Raw genomic sequence first — 18,754 nt, 5'->3', positions numbered from 1 at the left:
GAAGGTGACAACACCAGGGCTAGTAGTTATAATGATAATAATAATGGCTTCTGATATAGTGCACAAGCCCATTGCAGCATGACCCTCCTGGCACTCAAACAACATTACATCACCCTGGTCCTAGGCGGCGGCCAAATATGTAGCACTTTGGCATGTCGGGTGCCCATTAATACCTGGGTGGAGAGTGGCAAATGTGGATTAATGCCTTGCCAAGGATGTTAGAGCTGGGCTAGCTGGGATTTGAACCCTCAATCCTTGGATTGAGTCTAGTGAGTGAACCACTATACCAGCTCTTAATGCTATCATGTCAACTAACCACTTATAATGTAGGACGTAATTACTTGCACAGTGTTTGTTTGATAATAAATAATGATAAAATAAAGTCTGAAAAGATTTGTTTGAATTATTACCAGAAGCGACTCCAGCTAAAGAACTATTGCTTTATCTATATTGTCAACTAACTGCACACAATTGAAGATTTAGTTTTCTTCACAACATACAAGTGCTGTTTGTTGATTAACGTCTGTCAGCTAGACTCCCGGTACACAATATCATCATGAAATAAAAGTAAAGCAGATTATATACCTCACTTAAGAAATCCAGCCATCTGATTGGTCGAATTGCATTCATAAACTTCAACTGTTCCTGTAAAATTCTCGGTAACCATGCATAAAACATTTTAATATTTTTAATAACCATGGTTATTAAAAAAAGTTGGTCAGCCTCCATGGTTACCCCATAGGTTTACATGTTAAAAAATGGTTTGAGCGATGGAGGATGCCGTATGTGTGCGAAGGATTGGTCGGTAATTTCAATACAATTGAATCTCGATCGATCTTACCGACAATTTTATCTTGCATTGTTGACATGAAGACGAAAATAAACTTCCAAAAACAAAAAAACAACATCTGCCGATAGATCTTGATCTAAGTTCGTGCCAATATGCATTGCAAAAGTAAAAGAAGAGTCCGTATATGGAGCTTTTGCGAAGCATTCATCACACGCGAAGCCGGTTTCAATCCATTTTAATGTATATATTGGAGAAAACTGCCAAGCATGTTAACGGCGGGCCATAACCGAGTGGTCTAAGCGTTGGTTTTCAGTACACCTCTTGTTGTACGCAAGAGTTCGAATCCCGTCTTCGACAAAGATGATAAATATTTTTAATTTTTCATTTTTTAGTCTATTTTTTTTCGGCATATAAAAGTATTAATGACTGCTTTAATATTCGAGAAATAGTTGTTTTCATACGCTCTCGGGAAGGTTAGAATTGGGCTATTCCCCTCGGCAAGCCTCGGGGAATAGCACAATTCTAACCTTCCCGAGAGCGTAATAAAACAACTATTTCTCTCAAAGCAGTCATTAATACTATACTATTACTGTGTGTGCACTTTTTTCTACTCTAATCGTTCTTGCATTTTGATCACAGCGCTCTTCCTGAAAGCATTTGTTAAATTGAAGCCCATGTTAAATAAAGCTGAAATAAATAACGAATGAGTCAATCATACATTAGACAGCTTTGATATAATGCATGTTGAGAGTATAATTGTAGACTTTAATCACTTTGCATTAGGTAATTATATGCATGCAATATATGAATTAGCACCCAACTTTCACAGAGTGCGTTATGAGTTGAAGAATGTAATATTTCAAATTATCTTATCAAAATGTCACTTTATATGTCAATGTTATTGCACATGTTCAATAACAATATAATTATTTAGAAATTGTTAGCAGAAATGACCCAGATGTTAAGAGTCATAATTATTGCTCTAGTTATCTTGTATACAAACTCAATATGATAGTTAAGAACTAACTTTGTCTGGTAAGGGTGTATGCATATAGGCCTGAGTTATCAGTGTAACAGTATCTTGGAGATGTATTGTAAATTAAGAACTACATTCAGTTCTAGATTTTAAAATCCATCTGAGGAAATATTTTCCAGGATTTTCTTTACAACACTCCAGTGTAAATGTAAATAGGCTGCTATAATGTTAAGATGCATGTCTCTTTTGTCAATGTAACATGCCTGAGTTATCAGTGTAATATTTAATTTGAAATTGATTATTGTTTGGATATGTTTAACTACGATCACCAGTACTACATAATAAATCCATTTGAGGAAATATTTTCCAGGATTTTCTTGACATCACTCCAGTGTACATGTAAATATGCTGCTCTCATTGTACGATACATGTTTATTCTGATTGTATTCAGTACTGGGTTTAAATAATTTTTATGATAATATTCCAGGTTTTTCTTTGCATCATTATGATTATAAATGTGCAATGGTATCATACATGTATATTTTGAACTTTTTTGTTTGCCAAACATACTTGCCCTGTAAATAAGAGTTATATTTTAATAAGTTTTGCATTCGTGATTGGCTTATAAGATATAACGTAGATACTTCTCTTATGAGCATTCCGTTACCTTGCCTTTTGATCACCATCCTCTTCTGATTAAGTGATAACATTTTTATAATCCACTCTGATCTTCATAATAGACAATGTGAATCGCTCAGATCTGTGAATTTATTCTGAATTATGTTATGCAAAATGATGTACGTAGCAGGTCTTTTTATGTATATTGGATGATCGATCATGAATTACTGAAATAAAGTTTTCAGTGCCTTATATATTTCAACATTTTGATGTACAAGGGAGACACAAGAATGTGTTGTAGTTTGATGATAGTGTATTTGTATTATATAGCTGAAATGGTGTCGCGTGACATTCAACATTGTTCCTTGATAAATATTGAATTGAAAAACCGAATACACTGAAAATGGATCAGCTTTTTAAACTCCAATAATGCACAACACGTTTAAACTTAGTGAAATTCTTTAACAAAGTTAAACTTTGTTTCCATTACTAATTTAAGTATGTGTACATTAAATGTTACAAGTTCAATATTATCTTCATGTTTCTCTTTTTTTGTGTCTTATATCAAATTATAAAATTGATATCAAGAATATTTTCAGTAATTCATTAATTCAAATAACAATTTATTGGTGCCATTAACTTTCTTTTTTAATTGCTTCCATTAATTTTGTCATTAATTATTATTATGATTATTATTTTAATTATTTTTCTATATGATTGTTATCATTATTGTTACTATTATTATTATCATCATTTTAACTGTTATCACCATCGTCGTTAGTGATATTTTCATTGACTAAAATTAATTTGTTTGGAGTTGTATACTGTACAGTGTTAAATCGACAAACTCAAACTGATTGTAAACTTCTCCAATACCCCCATGTGAGTGACATGAGAATAAATTGTTATTTCATTGCCATTGTCATTGTAACTCTAGTTCTCTATACGTACCCTATCAATCAAATACAAATTGGCAACTCTGTGACGTATGTGACGCAAGCCCTCCTTCCATTTGCTTTGAGCATAATATTACATAAAATCACGTTTTCGTCTTCATTAATGACGGAATATACCTTATTTGTTCCTTGCAGTATGTGGTAGTATATAGAAACATATGCAATAAATATATTTAGGGTGCATGTATAATTGACAATTTTCTTGAGGAAAAATGAACATTTCTCATATTTTTAGTACTGACCACTGAGTTGAGCTCGCATGATGCGTCACAGAGTTGCCAATTTGTTTTTCATTGATTACAAATTCAAAACTTGATAACTTCCTTATTTTTAATCAGATATTACTCAACTTCAGTTGACTGACCCGTTTCTCTCATTTTTCTGCTTCTTTTAAAACCAACTTAATTTCAGGATGGACTGCCCCTTTAACTGAGATTTTTAAAAAATTGATACAAATAGTTGTGATATAATCTAGTCATTACAGATTTTATGCAGGCCTATGAACAAGCTCTTAACACATGTATAATTAAAGCATTAAGGCATTGATAATTCTGAATATATTATGAACAATCCGCCATAGGGGATGGAGGCACGGACCCCACCCCAGGGTACAAAAAGAAGTTAAAAACACCTTTAAAACCGTTTTTGTTTTGTTTCTTTCAAGGGAGGGAAGGGGGGTGGTGGTGTGTGGAGTAAAAAAAAATAGTGCTCACTACCCCTCCCCTCGCTTATTCACAGCAAAATATTTTCTCACAATTTTTTTTTTTTTTTGGGGGGGGGGGGAGGGGGGAGGGAGGAGTAGCGCTAGGGGTACTTTGTGGCCCAAGAACTGTAAACAAAAAGGGGGTGTATTCAACTTTTTACCCAGAGATTTTCTTTAAAAAGGGTTGTTTTTTTTTCTCTTTCTGGATTCATGAGAAATTTCAAAAGGGATTTATAAAATATTAAAAGGGGGTTGTTTTTCTTTCTTTCTATATGGACTCCTGAGAAATTAAAAAAAGGTTTTATATGAAATACATGTATCTTGAATATCATAGATAGGGGGTAGGCCTACATTGAGCAGTTTTCTGGATTTAGGGGGTCTCCATAAAGGCAGCGAAGGGGGGGGGGGGGGTCAGAAATGTTGGCAGCCTGAGAGAGGGGGCGCATCCAAGGGAACAAGCATATACGTACCCTATATAACACCGAGTTGGGGGGGGGGGGGCTTCCAGGGCTGCAACTTTTTTTAACCTAGCTAGACCAGCCATATCCTATAAGTGAGCGTTATGATGACGAAAATAAATACGGTTTATTTAGTCATACTATACTACATATCTGATGAATATGACATAGCGTACTTTATCAAGAAGAAAAAAAAAAGTCTAAAACAGAAAAGGGCGTAGTGCTTGGGGAATTCTAATAAACAATCACGTGGCCATAATATCCCTGACAAATATATGCATCAAAAAGCATCCTACATATTATCATCTAGAATAATGTCTTATATAAGTTATATTATTAAATTGCATGTAAACTTCTCCAATTTATAATAATAATAATAATCTTTACTAATAGTAATATAGGCCTACCTTCGTAACAACTGTCAGGATATATAAACCGAACTAGCTTGTTCGGACACACAGGCCCGAATTCACAAAGCAAGGTTTAGCTCAGACCAAGGTTTAAGTTTAAACCTCCTTTTGTTTCGCCAAACCTCCTTTTGTTATTTACAAACCAGGTTTATAAATAACAAAAGGAGGTTTGGCGAAACAAAAGGAGGTTTAAACTTAAACCTTGGTCTGAGCTAAACCTTGCTTTGTGAATTCGGGCCACAACGTCTGGTTATAGTTTAAAGAAAACAGCAAAATAAGAGGGGCAACTTTTGGCGAATGACTAGTAATTTTGTTTCTCTTCCCCCCACCCCCCCCCCCCCCCAAAAAAAAAACATCAACACCAACAACAATAACAAACCCGACCCCTTCTGCTCGAAACGGAGGAGGAAATTGCTGGTTGGGGGATCCCCTTCTGCGTAACGCATGAGTTACGAGCGCCCGGCCGCCCGCGTACTACACAACCACTCGACCTCGGTGCACAACAAGTTTGAAGGATCAACGCGTTTTTCTTCTCGGGATTAGCAGTTTTTGTTACCCGTTGTTGAATCCAGACTATCTGCAGCTGAAGGTTCCTGTCAAAATTAATGAAAACCAATGATTTTCAAAAGTTAGCAGCACTGCAGAAAACAAGGCTTGGAGTTGGACTCAATATCAAATCCAAGCCTGACAGGCGCGGCGTATGCTACATGGGACTCGCCCCCGACTCTCAGGGGAAGATCATCGTCAGCTGCCCGCTATTCCATTCGCCGCCTCTGAGTACCTCGACTCTGATATGACCGGATGCTGCAGAGCCTAAACTTGAATTTTGAGCCCGAGCCGAAAATTGAAGTTTACAGTCTTCACTTTTATTGTCTTGAGACAATGCAATTTGAGTATTGAGAGGTGAGATTTGAGTTATCATGTGCATCGATCGATACATAGATCTATGATTTTTTTTTATCATGCAGCTAGCAAAGTTGAAATTAATGAATAATGAAGTTCCTTTGTGAATTGTGTGTAGACCTATGTTTCTTTTCTTTTTGTTTTGACTAGACAAAAATAACTGTCTGGTATTGCCTACTGGCCGTATTGGGCCTTGGGAATTCTTTTTGAAACACTGACATTTGTCAACCTTCCAAGGCGATCAGTGACAGTGGAGCCAGATCAGATGCAGTCTCAGCGGAACAACCGTCAATATCAGAGACTGAATCTTTCGGTCTAGTTTTGACATGTTTTGTTCTGTTGATTTTGTACAGAGACAATGACTTTGTACATGAACATTTATATGGTAAAATATCTCCCATGTTACTAATCGATGCATGCCACAACGATAGAATAATCCATGCATGGGATGCACACTGCACTATGGGCATGATGGGCCTACAGTACTATGGCCATGCCCATGAGTAGTGATCCCGCAGCTAGGAAACGAGTTGGCTCAGTCGGTAAAACGTCTGCCTGTCGACCACCCAGGCGGATGACTGAAGCCTGCGTTGTGTGTTAACGTGCCCTTCCCCTTGTTCATAGACGCAGGCTATGTTACGTGGATAACACTCCATCCCTCAGATAGGACGTTAAATGGAGGCCCCGTGTAGAGAAGAGTCACTACTTTTGCGCGTTAAGAACCCACTGCACTATTCCTATAAGAGTAGTGGTCCACCTGCACACACCCCAGTATAGTACGATAATACTCTGTAAAGAGGTACATATACATGTATGTACTCAGACAAGCTATGGTTGAGAGGCTGCAAGGTTTGGGCAGAGTTCAGTTGCTCGCTTTGGCTCTCTCTGTCTCTGCACAGTCGCTCATTTCCCACACTTGCAATTTTGCATAAATGGTTAACAAATCACAGACGGGGAGCTGAAACAGAAGCAGGGCACTTTCATAACATACGTTCTCTTGTATGCTTTCTGCACCCTTTGTTTATCACGTCTAATCTGCTCTCACTTAACAAAAGAAAAAGGGATCATGGGGGACCAACAGGTACCGCTTAGGCATTATTTGCTATATAGAGGGCGCAAGTAGCTACAAGTAATGTAGTCCCACTTTAAGAGAAATTAGTAAATATGTGTTTTCATCATGCAGTTCTTCTTGTGGAAGCTGCATACAAGAGTACAAGGGGTAAGGAGTTCCAGGTTTGGGGAAGTAACCCGAAAGCCCTATCACCTATTTATTTACTGGTTAGAGTGACAGTAAGTGTATACCTTGAATACCTTGAATACCAAAGCTTCTGGAAGAAAGCCGTCTCCAGCTGCCAAGCTTCCAGGTCTAACTTCAAGGGGGGGGGGGGGGGGGTTCCGGGTCTTGCACCATAGTCATTTTACATCTGTAAAATTCTGTATTGTGGCGGAATAGGTCATAATTATCCTCTGTCCTTGCTTGCTGGGTCATATCAGGATTGTCATTATTGGAGTGTCAACTGGGAGAAGGGTGAATGATATTGCTCCTTCTTCCAGTGTTTGTCAAGTACCGGTATTATTTATTAATGGCCGAGCATGTATTGTTCATGGAGAAGATCATAGTACAGTGGAACCTCATTATAAAGAGCTCTAATATAACAAGGTATCTTTTATAACAAGGTGATTTCACTGGTCCCAGCTCTTAATTAAAGGGAGTGTATCATGACGAGACTATGTGTCTTTCCCGTTGGCCAATCAGGTATAATACGGCAATGGACGACAGGACCGCAGCATTCACGTGCGTGCAACATACACAAAACCGAAGCGTGAGGAGAACTTTGGTCTGTTTCGTGAACGCTAGCGCACACTGACCCAGTTAATCAAGTTCATTCGTTTACGTGCAGTTGTCCAAAAGAAAAGGTAAATGGCGTATTTGCCATGATACACTCACTTTAATATCCTTTGTTTGTTTACCCCGATATACATGCATGTATCAAGGTATTTTCCATGGTCCCAAGGTATCTGTTATAACAAGGTGATTTTGCCGGTCCCAGCTCTTAATTATTATTTTTATTTTTTTTTTACCGTGATATGTAACAAGGTAATTTCCATGGTCCCAAGGACCTCCTTATAACGAGGCTCAACTGTAATCTGAATTATCAATCATTTGCTTTCAGGTGCTGTATGAAGTATGAATGAGATGATGCATAGGGGTAACATGGAGATTTTCAATGTCAAATTCATCAAGGAAGAACCACAAACCAGCTGGGAGACATCATCTAATTGCCGAGCGCCTATTGTAGGTATGTGTATAATCATTTTGGGGGTATAATTTATGTTTTACATGTACAGGTTATTAAGCCAAACAGAGAAATGTGGAATGATTATCGCGAAAATCATCATGCAGGGAAAAAATGCACAGGGGCTCAGGCCGAATTAGCCCCAGAAATGCCAAAAAGAGCCCCTCAACAATTGCATAGAGTTCAATGCAAAACAAATTTAATGAGTGTTATTTTCATGCAGGCAAGCTTGAAAAGTAGCCCCAAAAATTTGTTCAATATTTTCTTCCTGGCAAAGAAAGGCTAACAGATTCTTCAATCTTTGATATACAATCAGCAGTCTATTAGTTTCATGTGTGTATTACTCTACTTGCTGAACATTTAATTAAAACAATAGCCTATTTTCATTGCCATTAAAGATAAAGACCAGTTATGGTCATGTGATTGCATTATGAAAGAAACGTTGTGGAATCGATCAGAAAAGGTTGATCATCTAGCATATAAGTATTGGTGTGTACTGCAGGGTTCTGGAATCATCAAAATGATAAGAAATTTGGCCCAGTCTTTGTAAAGTTACAAGCACTGTACACAGAAAGATGTATATGGGACTACGCACACGTGCGCGACACGTGCGTTTATCTCTCACACACCAATAGATAAACTAATTTACCAAATATATCAATTAGTAGGTGGTTTCCCGGCAAAATTGCATCATCATGTAGTCAAAACATCCTCTTTCACATGATTGGTAATAAGAGCTTCCATCTCAGTTTTTGAAATTGGGGCGTTTCCAATACTGGTCTTTACCTTTAATCAATAAGTCTTAAAATGTATATTGATGAATCCCTTGAAAAGGGAATAATACTAAATTACTACATTATGCACAATTCAGGTCTTATAGGTTCATGCAAATTGTTTCTTTGTACTGATTACTTTTGATGAAATGATTTGCACTTCAGTTGCTTTCTTCATGTCTCTACACAGTCACACGTTTGCCATACATGCAAATTAGCACGAAACGGTATACAAATATACAATGACACTCGAGGATCTAGCTGAAACTATTCGCAGCGAATAGTTTTAGCTTGTTCCGAGAATGAGTCATTTTATATTTTTTATATCCCTTCCATCTGTATTATTCCTACACTTCTGTAATAACATGAACCTTATACTCACATTCACATCTTACATTCTGATCTAAAAGAAATCAAAGAAAATTGCACGGCTCAAAAACAGGGTTTAGCTGACGCTGCGTATAGTGTAGTGCAATTTATCACGCGCACAGCGCAAATTGCATGTGCGCTGTGAGCTGAGGCATTGAAATCATGTACGCTGGCTGACGTCACGCATAGTACCTTTTTTCCCTAGGTACTATGCGTGACGTCAGCAATAAAAAATGTACTATTCCGATGTAGGCGGCAGCTAGAAACGTCTTTTATAGTAAAACTATTCATTTTCTTGTTGTGTACACACCTAATGCAACAATCTTACGATAAGGGATATAATAGGCACTAATTCTGAAGGAAGGAATCCTTTGTGCAACACAACGGCTTTGCAAAATATCCCATTTCCGGTCTTGATTAACTCCATGACAACCCTTTTTAAAACATTAGTACGATTAACGGTTACTAAACCTTGAAACCTTTGGTATATACACTGTGGCATGGGGAGCTCATTTGTGTGGCATAATGAAGTCAAAGATTATTGTATAACTTTGACCAAATATTCCATTTCCTTGCTGTAACAAAATATAGTAACTGAAAGGTTCAAAATGTTCATGAGAGTGGTGATATTGGGGGTGGGGGGGGGGGGGGTACAAAGAATACCCCCTGCCCCTAGCTCTTTATGAACTAGGGGGTTATGAAGAATTATTGTGGAAGGAGGCAAAGTCTTTCAGAGTTCATGACATACATGTAAACTCCATATAAATATTCTGGCTAGTTTTGATCCCCTTTAAATAACTGAGCAATCGGCCATTTTTATTAATGTCATCAAATTGTGGCTTGTTACATATTTATTCATTTTCATTTACCTGTTATGCATATATTGTATTTCAATAGTCAGAATGTGAATTGCGTACATGACATGTTGTATTAAAGGTAGGATAAGCCATGTAGACCTAGCAACAGTTAACAATACAATTCGCATTCTGACTACTGAAATACGAAAGCGAAAGCTAATGTGGTTAGATTAGATTAGCAAGTGTGCGCTTGTAAAAAAGACGCCTGGCTGGAATGCTCCCCAGGGAGTGGAGAATGTGCATACATTGTGTGCGGGTAAGCCTGAATCCTATGACCGGGGTAATAATATAACTATCTGTAAAGCGCTTTGAGAGAACCTTCGGTCCTGAAAAGCGCTATATAAGAACTAGCTATTATTATTATTATTATTAATACAATTATTTGCAACATGGCACTTAAAGACTTGTGCATTAAATTGTATTAATTTACAAAAAATGGTATATTGTCACATTTTGTGGTTTGCCTCAGTAACTTGATTTGACAGTCCCAAAAGATAGGAGATAGAGGGATATTATCTGCCCAAAAGTACATGTAAAGACTAATGATTATGTTCAATTATTTGTTTCTTATTCATGAACAACACATTTTACTGCATTAGTAATCCTGAAAGGTTTACAGCCATTCATATACATTTGTATGCGTCATGTCCAACTAACGGTACTTAAGAAAAATTTGAGTTCTGGTCATGCGATTGCGTTGAGAAAGAAACGTTGTGGAAACAATCAGAAAAGGTTGATCATCTAGCATATAAGTATTGTTGTGTACTGCAAGGCTCTGGAATCATCAAAATGACAAGAAATTTGGCCCAGTCTTGGTACCGTACGTACAAGCACTCTACACAGAAAGATGTATATGGGACGTGTGGCATGAAAATATGTGCCGATTTTCATGATGTTACATGCCATATTCAGAATATTAAGGCTTTTAAAGAGCCATGCTTTTCAGGGAATATTTGTTATTTGATTTACTTCCACACTTGCTTTATACATGTACAACGATAACGCTCACAAATTATTGTTCACCTCTTCCCAGAACTCAACCTTCTCTTTAAAGGTGGAGTCAACTAATATTTAAAACTTAAGATTATCAGTTCTTTGAATTATCTTTTTTCTTCTAAAGGAGGTGAGCACAAGGACCAGACAGAATGCCTCCAAGAAGTTGGTTCACCACTCCAGAAAGAAATAGAACACATTGATACCAAGGAAGAAGATCATGACCTATTCAGCGAAGGAGAAGAGACTGACTCAAACATCTCAAAGACACAAGAAGGAAGAGTTCACTCTTCAATACAAGAAGGTATAGAAGGATGACGTTTAATCCAGAAAATGCAGAATCTGCCTCTTGACTTTACCATTGCTGTTATGTTTGTTTGTTATTTTTTTTCTTTTTCTGAGGGGGGGGGGGGGGTAAGGGCATTTCCTCGCCTTCATGCTAGCTATTTTTCATTATCTGATACAAAGTGATGAAAATGGGCTGCTTTGTCTAGCATTGTATGATACTATATTGCATGGGCATTATAGTTCAAAGAATGAGCGCTATCTTTTATTTTATTGATCAATTGATCTTCCTCTTTCCTTTATTGATCCTTTGATGTTCCTGTGAGTTATCACCTTTTGTTTGCAGATTCATTCTTTGTCTTCTTGTATATTTTTATTGTTTTTGTTCTTGCTTTACAGATCATGGAAGCTCCAGCAGGATGGATGCCGAAAGAGCTACCAGTAGACAGTCGAGTCTAGCTAATGACAGTCATCAAGTGTATCAATATCAGATGGGTGAGGAGAAGATCTTGACTTCGGAACATAATGGCTCCATGTACAGTGTCTTTGAGGAAAGAACTTCAATGACTGAACAAAGAGAAGAGATCGATGATAGTTGGTCGCTCAACGAGACAAGACCTTTCATCCGAACACCCGATGTAAGTCTTAGTAGGTCTTATTCGCATCATGAAGATCACGTAGAAGAGATCGATGATGGTTCGTCGCTCAACAAGACAAGCGCTTCAATCCGGACACCCGATGTACGTCTTAGTAGGTCTTATTCGCACCATGAAGACCAAGTAGAAGAGATCGATGATGGTTCGTCGCTCAACGAGACAAGACCTTCCATCCGGACATCCGATGTAAGTCTTAGTAAGTCTTATTCGCACCATCAAGATCAAGTAGAAGAGAACAGCGATGGTTGGTTGCCCTTTGATACAAATCCTTCCCTCCAGACTCCAGGACGATCCGGCGAGAGGCCTTACTCATGCCATCATTGCGGGAAGAGATTTGCCAGCAAACAAGCCGTCAACAGCCATATGCAGTTCCACAAACCGTATCATTGCCCAAAGTGTAATAAGGGATACTATGCAAAGGAAGAGTTGGCAGAACACATGGACACTCACAATTCGGCGCATGCTCCGAAGATAATGTACCATTGTACCTACATGGACTGCGATAAGGAGTTTCCCACCCACCAAGGTCTTAGTAGGCATATGCAAGGACATCCTCAAGAAAAGCCATTTGAATGTTCAGAATGCCATAAAGGCTTCGGTACTCAGATCTATCTAAATGCTCATATGAAATTACATAGTAGAGAAGCTAAATTTCATTGCGCTGAGTGCGACGAAGGTTTTTTCGAGAGGGTCACTTTGCTAGGCATATGGCTAAACACAAGGGACAGAAGCTCTTTCAGTGTCCTGTTTGTCATAAAGAGTATATTTCAAAGGGTCAGTTTGATCTTCACATGAAAACACACATTAAAAACGGGGAACTGAATTACGAATGTTCCCAATGTGGTAAGTCATATCCGTATGAGGATTTAACTGAACTTGGAAGTGAGGGGCCGCATCAGTGTATTGAGTGTGATAAAGGAATTCTAAAAGTCCAACATATTTCCTCCTACAAGAAAGTAAATGTTTTTCGATGTCCTCATTGCTATGAAAGGTTTTTGAAGGTCGTGGATCTAACAAAACATGTCGTTGAGGTTCACCCTGAAAGCGAATGCCATCGGTGCCCCGAGTGTGATAAGACGTTCCCACTGAAACTAAAGCTGGCAGTCCACATGCAAGTCCACAGGAAAGAGAAACAGGACTGTCCTTTATGCGGCATGGTGTTAGGTTCCAAACGGGCTCTCAAGGGCCACTTGCGCATGCACCAGGGAGAACGGAAGTACAAATGCTCCCTATGTGACAAGACGTACCTTCATTTACAATCTCTAAAAAACCATGTTGTTACACATAATGGAATGAAGCAGTTTAAGTGCACTCTTTGCGACAAAGCCTTTTCACATGAGAGTACTCTGAGGCACCACGAGAAAAAGCATACAGCCGTTAGACCTCGAAGAAGGATACAGAAACCGAAACCATCTCTGTTCCAGGAGACGAGAGAAGTCAGTGAAGAACAAGATACTTTTCCTGGGAAAGACCTCCAGGAGGGACAGGAGCATGACGTACATGAACCTGCTGAGAGTAACCCTAGTTTTAAAAGTACGGCAGTTGAGAATGATAGTCCTGCATCGGTTTCAAAGAATCTGCAGAGTGTTCTCAAAGAAACTTCCTCTGTGTCATCAGAAAGAGATGAACTGAACAGTGGTGGGTTAGAATATGATGGGAACCCTTCATTTCAGATAGAGGGTCTACAGACAGATGGCTCCATATCCCTTACAGGTCAACCTGATGAAGGAACTCATTCCTGCCATAAATGTGGGAAGAGATTTGCCACAAAACATGCCGTCAACAGTCATATGCAGTTCCACAAACCGTATCATTGTCCAAAGTGTAATAAGGGATACTATGCAAAGGAGGAGTTGGCAGAACACATGGACACTCACAATGTGGCACATGATCCGGAGCTGATGTACCAGTGTACTTACTTGGACTGCGATAAGGATTTTCTCACCTATCAAGGTCTTAGTAGCCACATGCAAAAACATCCCAGAGAGAGGCCATTTCTTGTCCCCAGTGTAATAAGTCTTTTGGTTCTAGAAATAATCTCAGGGGACATATCAAGCTACATACGAGAGAACCGAAATTTTGGTGTGTAGAGTGCGGGGAAGCGTTTCTTCGAGAGGGTCACTTTGATAGGCACATGGCTCAACACCGAGGACAGAAACTTTTCACGTGTCCTTTTTGCCCGAAGAAGTACAACTTCAAACGTCGCTTTGATGCTCACGTGAAAACACACGTTTACAAGTGCTCACATTGCGAGAAAACACACCGAGCGGAATATGTGAATAAACTTGAAGGAGATAAACCACATCAATGCGATGAGTGTACCGAGGGATTTCTTGAAGTCCAAGTTCAAGAAGATGCATTCCGCCAGAAGAGGAGGGGTGTGCGCTGTCATCATTGTCATGAGAAATTCCCAATGTTGCAATCCTCGTGGAACACCTAGAGATGGCCCACCCAGGTAAAGATTCTCATCAGTGTCCAGAGTGCGGCAAAACCTTCCCTCTTCAGTCGAAACTCAGAACTCATTACAGGTCCACAGGAAAGAAAAGCAGGACTGTCCCCTGTGTGGTGTGGTCTTAGCGTCCAAGCGGGCCCTCAAAGGTCACTTACGCATGCATAGGGATGAACGTAGGTACGAATGCTCAACATGTGGGAAGAAATTCCTCCATCAATCATCTCTGACATATCACCTCAGGAGCCATACGGGTAGTAAACCTTACAAGTGCAGTCTGTGCGAGAAATCCTTCGCGTGTAACGCCTCCCTGAAAAGCCACCATAGAACGCATACCGGGGAAAAACCTCATCTGTGCTCTCTTTGCGGGAAGACGTTTAGAGAAAAAAGTGACTTACAGGCTCACTTAAGATCACATGCCGGTGAGAGGCCTTTCGAGTGTGTCGATTGCAACAAAAGCTATACCTCGAGATCTTCTCTAAGGCTGCACATGAGGACACATGTTGGAGGCAAGGAGTTCCCGTGCCCAGAGTGCAACGATAGATTTTATACGAAAACAGTTCTTACAGCGCATTTGAAAACTCATTCATGAGGGGAACGCAGTTTGTTGTAGTTGCAGAAATAGTTTGTTGATGTTGCGGTTGTACCTTTCTGCAGATTATGTAGGATGGTAGGACTCTATTCTTGCAATGTCATAAATAAAACCTGCAGCAAATATGACGTTCGACAGTGTGTGAATTGAAGTAAGAGCCATTCCTGAAACCTCTCAGTTGAGATGCATATGAAAGCAGTCCCTTTTTCATTGCATATATAGTTTAAAAACTGTCGCAATGGCCCAGTGGTAGAGCAGTGGACTCGATTACAAAATTGTATGCTCTTAGGTTGGAAGTACGAGTTTGTTAATACATGTAACGCCTTCATTGGTGGCTTGAAGGGAGTGTAGGGAATATAGACTTATAAATAACCTGCCAGATTCTGGACTAGGGATAATAATATAGTATCTTTCTGCAGATATTCAGGAATTAGCTTCAGATTTTGTTGCTTCTTAAGCAGTTCCTCAGCATATATTCCAAGTCTTTATGCAGGATTTTTTTCTGGAGGCAAGCCACACAAGTTTAATAACAAAACTTGAACATTTGTGATAACCATGGCCCTTTTCTGGTGTACTTTGAAGAGTAGTGTATAATATAGTTTTGTTGGTCTTGTGGTGCAACTGTATTTTTCCATTGTGGACTGTAATATCAGTTGTCTTCAAGATTGTACCATACACAGAATATTATTTCACACTGTTAATGAAAGCAGTTACCCAATGAGCACATTAAAAAAATCAGGAAAACTGGATTTTCCCCTTGAGAATCTTTTTTACATTTTAATGAAGTTCTTTGTATTTCCTCGGTGTAGTTCCATTCAAGCCAATAAAGAAAATTCAATGGCCTGCTTTTCAAGGAAGCCGTTCACTATATAATAAACAGATACATTTTACATGGAATAAACGATATACATGTACTATGAAAACTAAACACTGGACTAATTTCAAAGTTGAGATATGTACCCTTACATGTATGTATTGGGAGAGCTAAAAGGAATGTATTGTTTCAGTGTGCTTTTTTTTTAAGCTTCTTTTTTTGTTATTCATTTATTTTATATATTCATTTTCCACATATGGGAAGGATCATCCTTTTCAGCTAAAAGCTGGTCTTTATGCAAAGGGGTTCATCCACAAGATAAAAATACAAATTGTTGATAAAATTCAGTTCAAATATGATAACAATGACAAACTCTGGCTAGTACAAGGACTATTCTCTGTGTAAGCATGCAAGCTGTTCTACTGGCATGTAATATCAAATGCCCCTTTGTGTGAATAAGTTGAGGTTTACTTCGAATCATCGGGTCATCGTGTCGGGTCGGGTGGTCGCGTTACCCGACATTTCGTGAAAACATGCCCCTTTATTCACGAAAACATGCCCCTTTATTCACGAAATGTCGGGGTTAATGTTTGTGAAATAAACCCCTCTCTTCTACAACTGGTCTGGTCTAATTTACCAGATGCTTTGTGAAAACCCAACGGCAAACCTATACGAAAGGTCGCTTCTTTAACGTGCATCTTCACATGATCACATGATCTTGTAACGCGATCACCCGATCTGACCCAATGACCCGATCTGACCCAATGACCGTTGATTCGAAGTAAGCCATAATTTGATGAGTTTTCATGCAACTATAACCGTCTGAATTGTACATGTAGTTTAGGAATCATGATACATGAAGGTCATCTCAGAGTCATCTGACGTGGCTTAAAGATGTGCAGCCATATTGTTTGTGAATCATGTTTGTGAGATAATTTTTGGTACTTTTTGATAAAAATGAATCCATTTAGTTATAGCAAATTGATATTATAATGATGGTTGCAAAGTTGTTAATTTAGTCATTTCAATCAATTAAATTACCAAAGAGAAACATGTGCATGTAAATGTTCCTAATCTAAAGTATTTGTATGCATGTAAATATAAGTTCAACGACTTCCTATTAAAATGCATGTTAATTCTAGTACACATGTTTCAATGAGATGTCGGCGAACTTATACTAAGACAGTTTCGTGAAACGCTGCCCTGATTCGTTAATTGAATTATTCCTCTCCTCCCCCACCCATTACCTATATTCCAATAGAAGTCATGGTTAAATAAGTTTTAGTAGAATTACATTATGAAATCGATTTCTTTTCTTTTTCAGTTTTTCTTACTTCAAAGGTCTTTCAAGAAGATGTTATTTTGTAATCCGATTTGAGTAATAATATGTAGAATTTGCATTAAAAACAAGAAATTGTACTTTTGTTAAATATCTATCCTCTCTAGTTCTTTCTTGTCGTTACATTTGTTTCTGTTTAATCTAGTTGTCTCTCCAGTCTCTCTCATTTATACTTCTCTCACAGGCTCTCTATCTCTCCTTTTCTCTTTTTCTTTGCAGTAGGGCTATTTCTCTTTTCCTATCTCTGTATGCTCTCTGTCTTTTTCTGTCTTTTGATTCTTGTCATGGTTTCTGTTTCTTTCTCTCCTTCTCTGTGATCACTAAGTCATACATTCTATCCACAATGTAATAGAAAACACTTTCAAACATTTCATTCATACTCCAGTTTATTCAAAATACAACAAATGATATCTTGATTTTGATAATGCTCATTACAGGAAAATGTAGGGCGTCATACAGGGGCGGCGATTTCTTTTCATGACCGGGGGGGGGGGAGGAAACGCGAGGAACGAGGGAGGAGTGACGTAATTTGGGGGGGGGGGGGGGCCTAAAGGATTTGCGATCAAATAGAGTAAAGCAAGTGGCGCGTAAATTGGCGTGGGGTCAAGGGGCGGAGCCCCATGAAGCTCAGAGTTTTTAGGCATTTAATAAGGGTCAGATGAGCATATTTTGATACCTTATTTGTGACACTTGCATGCAGGTCCGTAATCGGAGTGGGGTCCAGGGGGCGAAGCTCCCAGAAGCTCAGCGGTTTTAGGCATGAACTATGATCATATGATCATCCAGGGGTCGCCTTAGGGCCCTTGGTGGGGTGTAGGGCGCTGAGCCCCCGGAAGCTCAGGGTTTTAGGCTTTTGAATATGGTCAGATGAGCTTCCAGTGGCCCGCTTAGGGTCCTGGTGGGGTCCAGGGGGCGGAGCCCCCGGAAGCTCAGGTGTTTTAGGCATTTAATTATGGTCAGCTGAGCAACCAGGGTCCCGTCTTAGGGCCCTTGGTAGGGGTAAGGGGGCAGAGCCCCCGGAAGCTCAGAGAAAATCATGCCATTTCAGCAACATTTGTAAATTAGTCACTGGTATCGAATTAGAAATAAACCACGTTTGAATTTTATCGGGGGGGGGGGGGGGGCAACTAGCCCAAGCCCTAGTGAGTGAGCATAGTAAACGAGAGGGGTGAAGGTGACGAAAGTAACTACTCCCTCACAGGTTTTGAAGTTTTGTTTTATTACAAAATTATATTCCTTAGGAAAACTATAGTATGAAAAGAAACAATATACTTTTTTTCACAATTCACTTTTCTACAATATTTACTTGAATATTTTGAAGAATATTATGCAAGAGAGCATAGCTCCCGAGCCAGAAGATTTTTGGATTTGTATTTGTCTAAACACTGCACTCTTGGGCCCTCCAAAGTCTAATAGTGTGTTGCAGTCTTTAGTCAGTATTTGCTGTACATTATTTGTATGCACTTTTTCAAATTTCCCGGGGGGGGGGGGGGACGATCCCCCTACAAAAATCGAG

The 18,754-nt window shown here is 39.0% G+C and overlaps 2 protein-coding genes across 2 annotated transcripts; both read left to right on the top strand.

The window, feature by feature from the left end:
* Positions 1 to 5,697: 5,697 nt before the first annotated feature.
* Positions 5,698 to 14,588, top strand: LOC100892931 (zinc finger protein 135). The gene is made up of 4 exons (XM_011664892.2): positions 5,698 to 5,814; positions 7,989 to 8,114; positions 11,234 to 11,407; positions 11,788 to 14,588. The coding sequence occupies exon 4, from the start codon at positions 12,752 to 12,754 to the stop codon at positions 14,132 to 14,134; it is 1,383 nt and encodes a 460-aa protein (XP_011663194.2). The 5' UTR covers positions 5,698 to 5,814; positions 7,989 to 8,114; positions 11,234 to 11,407; positions 11,788 to 12,751; the 3' UTR covers positions 14,135 to 14,588.
* On the top strand, positions 6,302 to 12,747 carry LOC115922542 (RB-associated KRAB zinc finger protein-like). Its single transcript, XM_030981556.1, has 5 exons — positions 6,302 to 6,356; positions 6,998 to 7,057; positions 11,231 to 11,407; positions 11,788 to 12,570; positions 12,686 to 12,747. Exons 1-5 carry the CDS (start codon positions 6,302 to 6,304, stop codon positions 12,745 to 12,747), a joined length of 1,137 nt encoding a protein of 378 aa, XP_030837416.1.
* Positions 14,589 to 18,754: the final 4,166 nt, after the last annotated feature.

Source organism: Strongylocentrotus purpuratus, unplaced genomic scaffold, assembly GCF_000002235.5.
Source record: "Strongylocentrotus purpuratus isolate Spur 01 unplaced genomic scaffold, Spur_5.0 spur5_contig_821, whole genome shotgun sequence".
NCBI lineage: Eukaryota > Metazoa > Echinodermata > Echinoidea > Camarodonta > Strongylocentrotidae > Strongylocentrotus > Strongylocentrotus purpuratus.
This window is presented reverse-complemented; position numbering and strand designations above follow the sequence as displayed.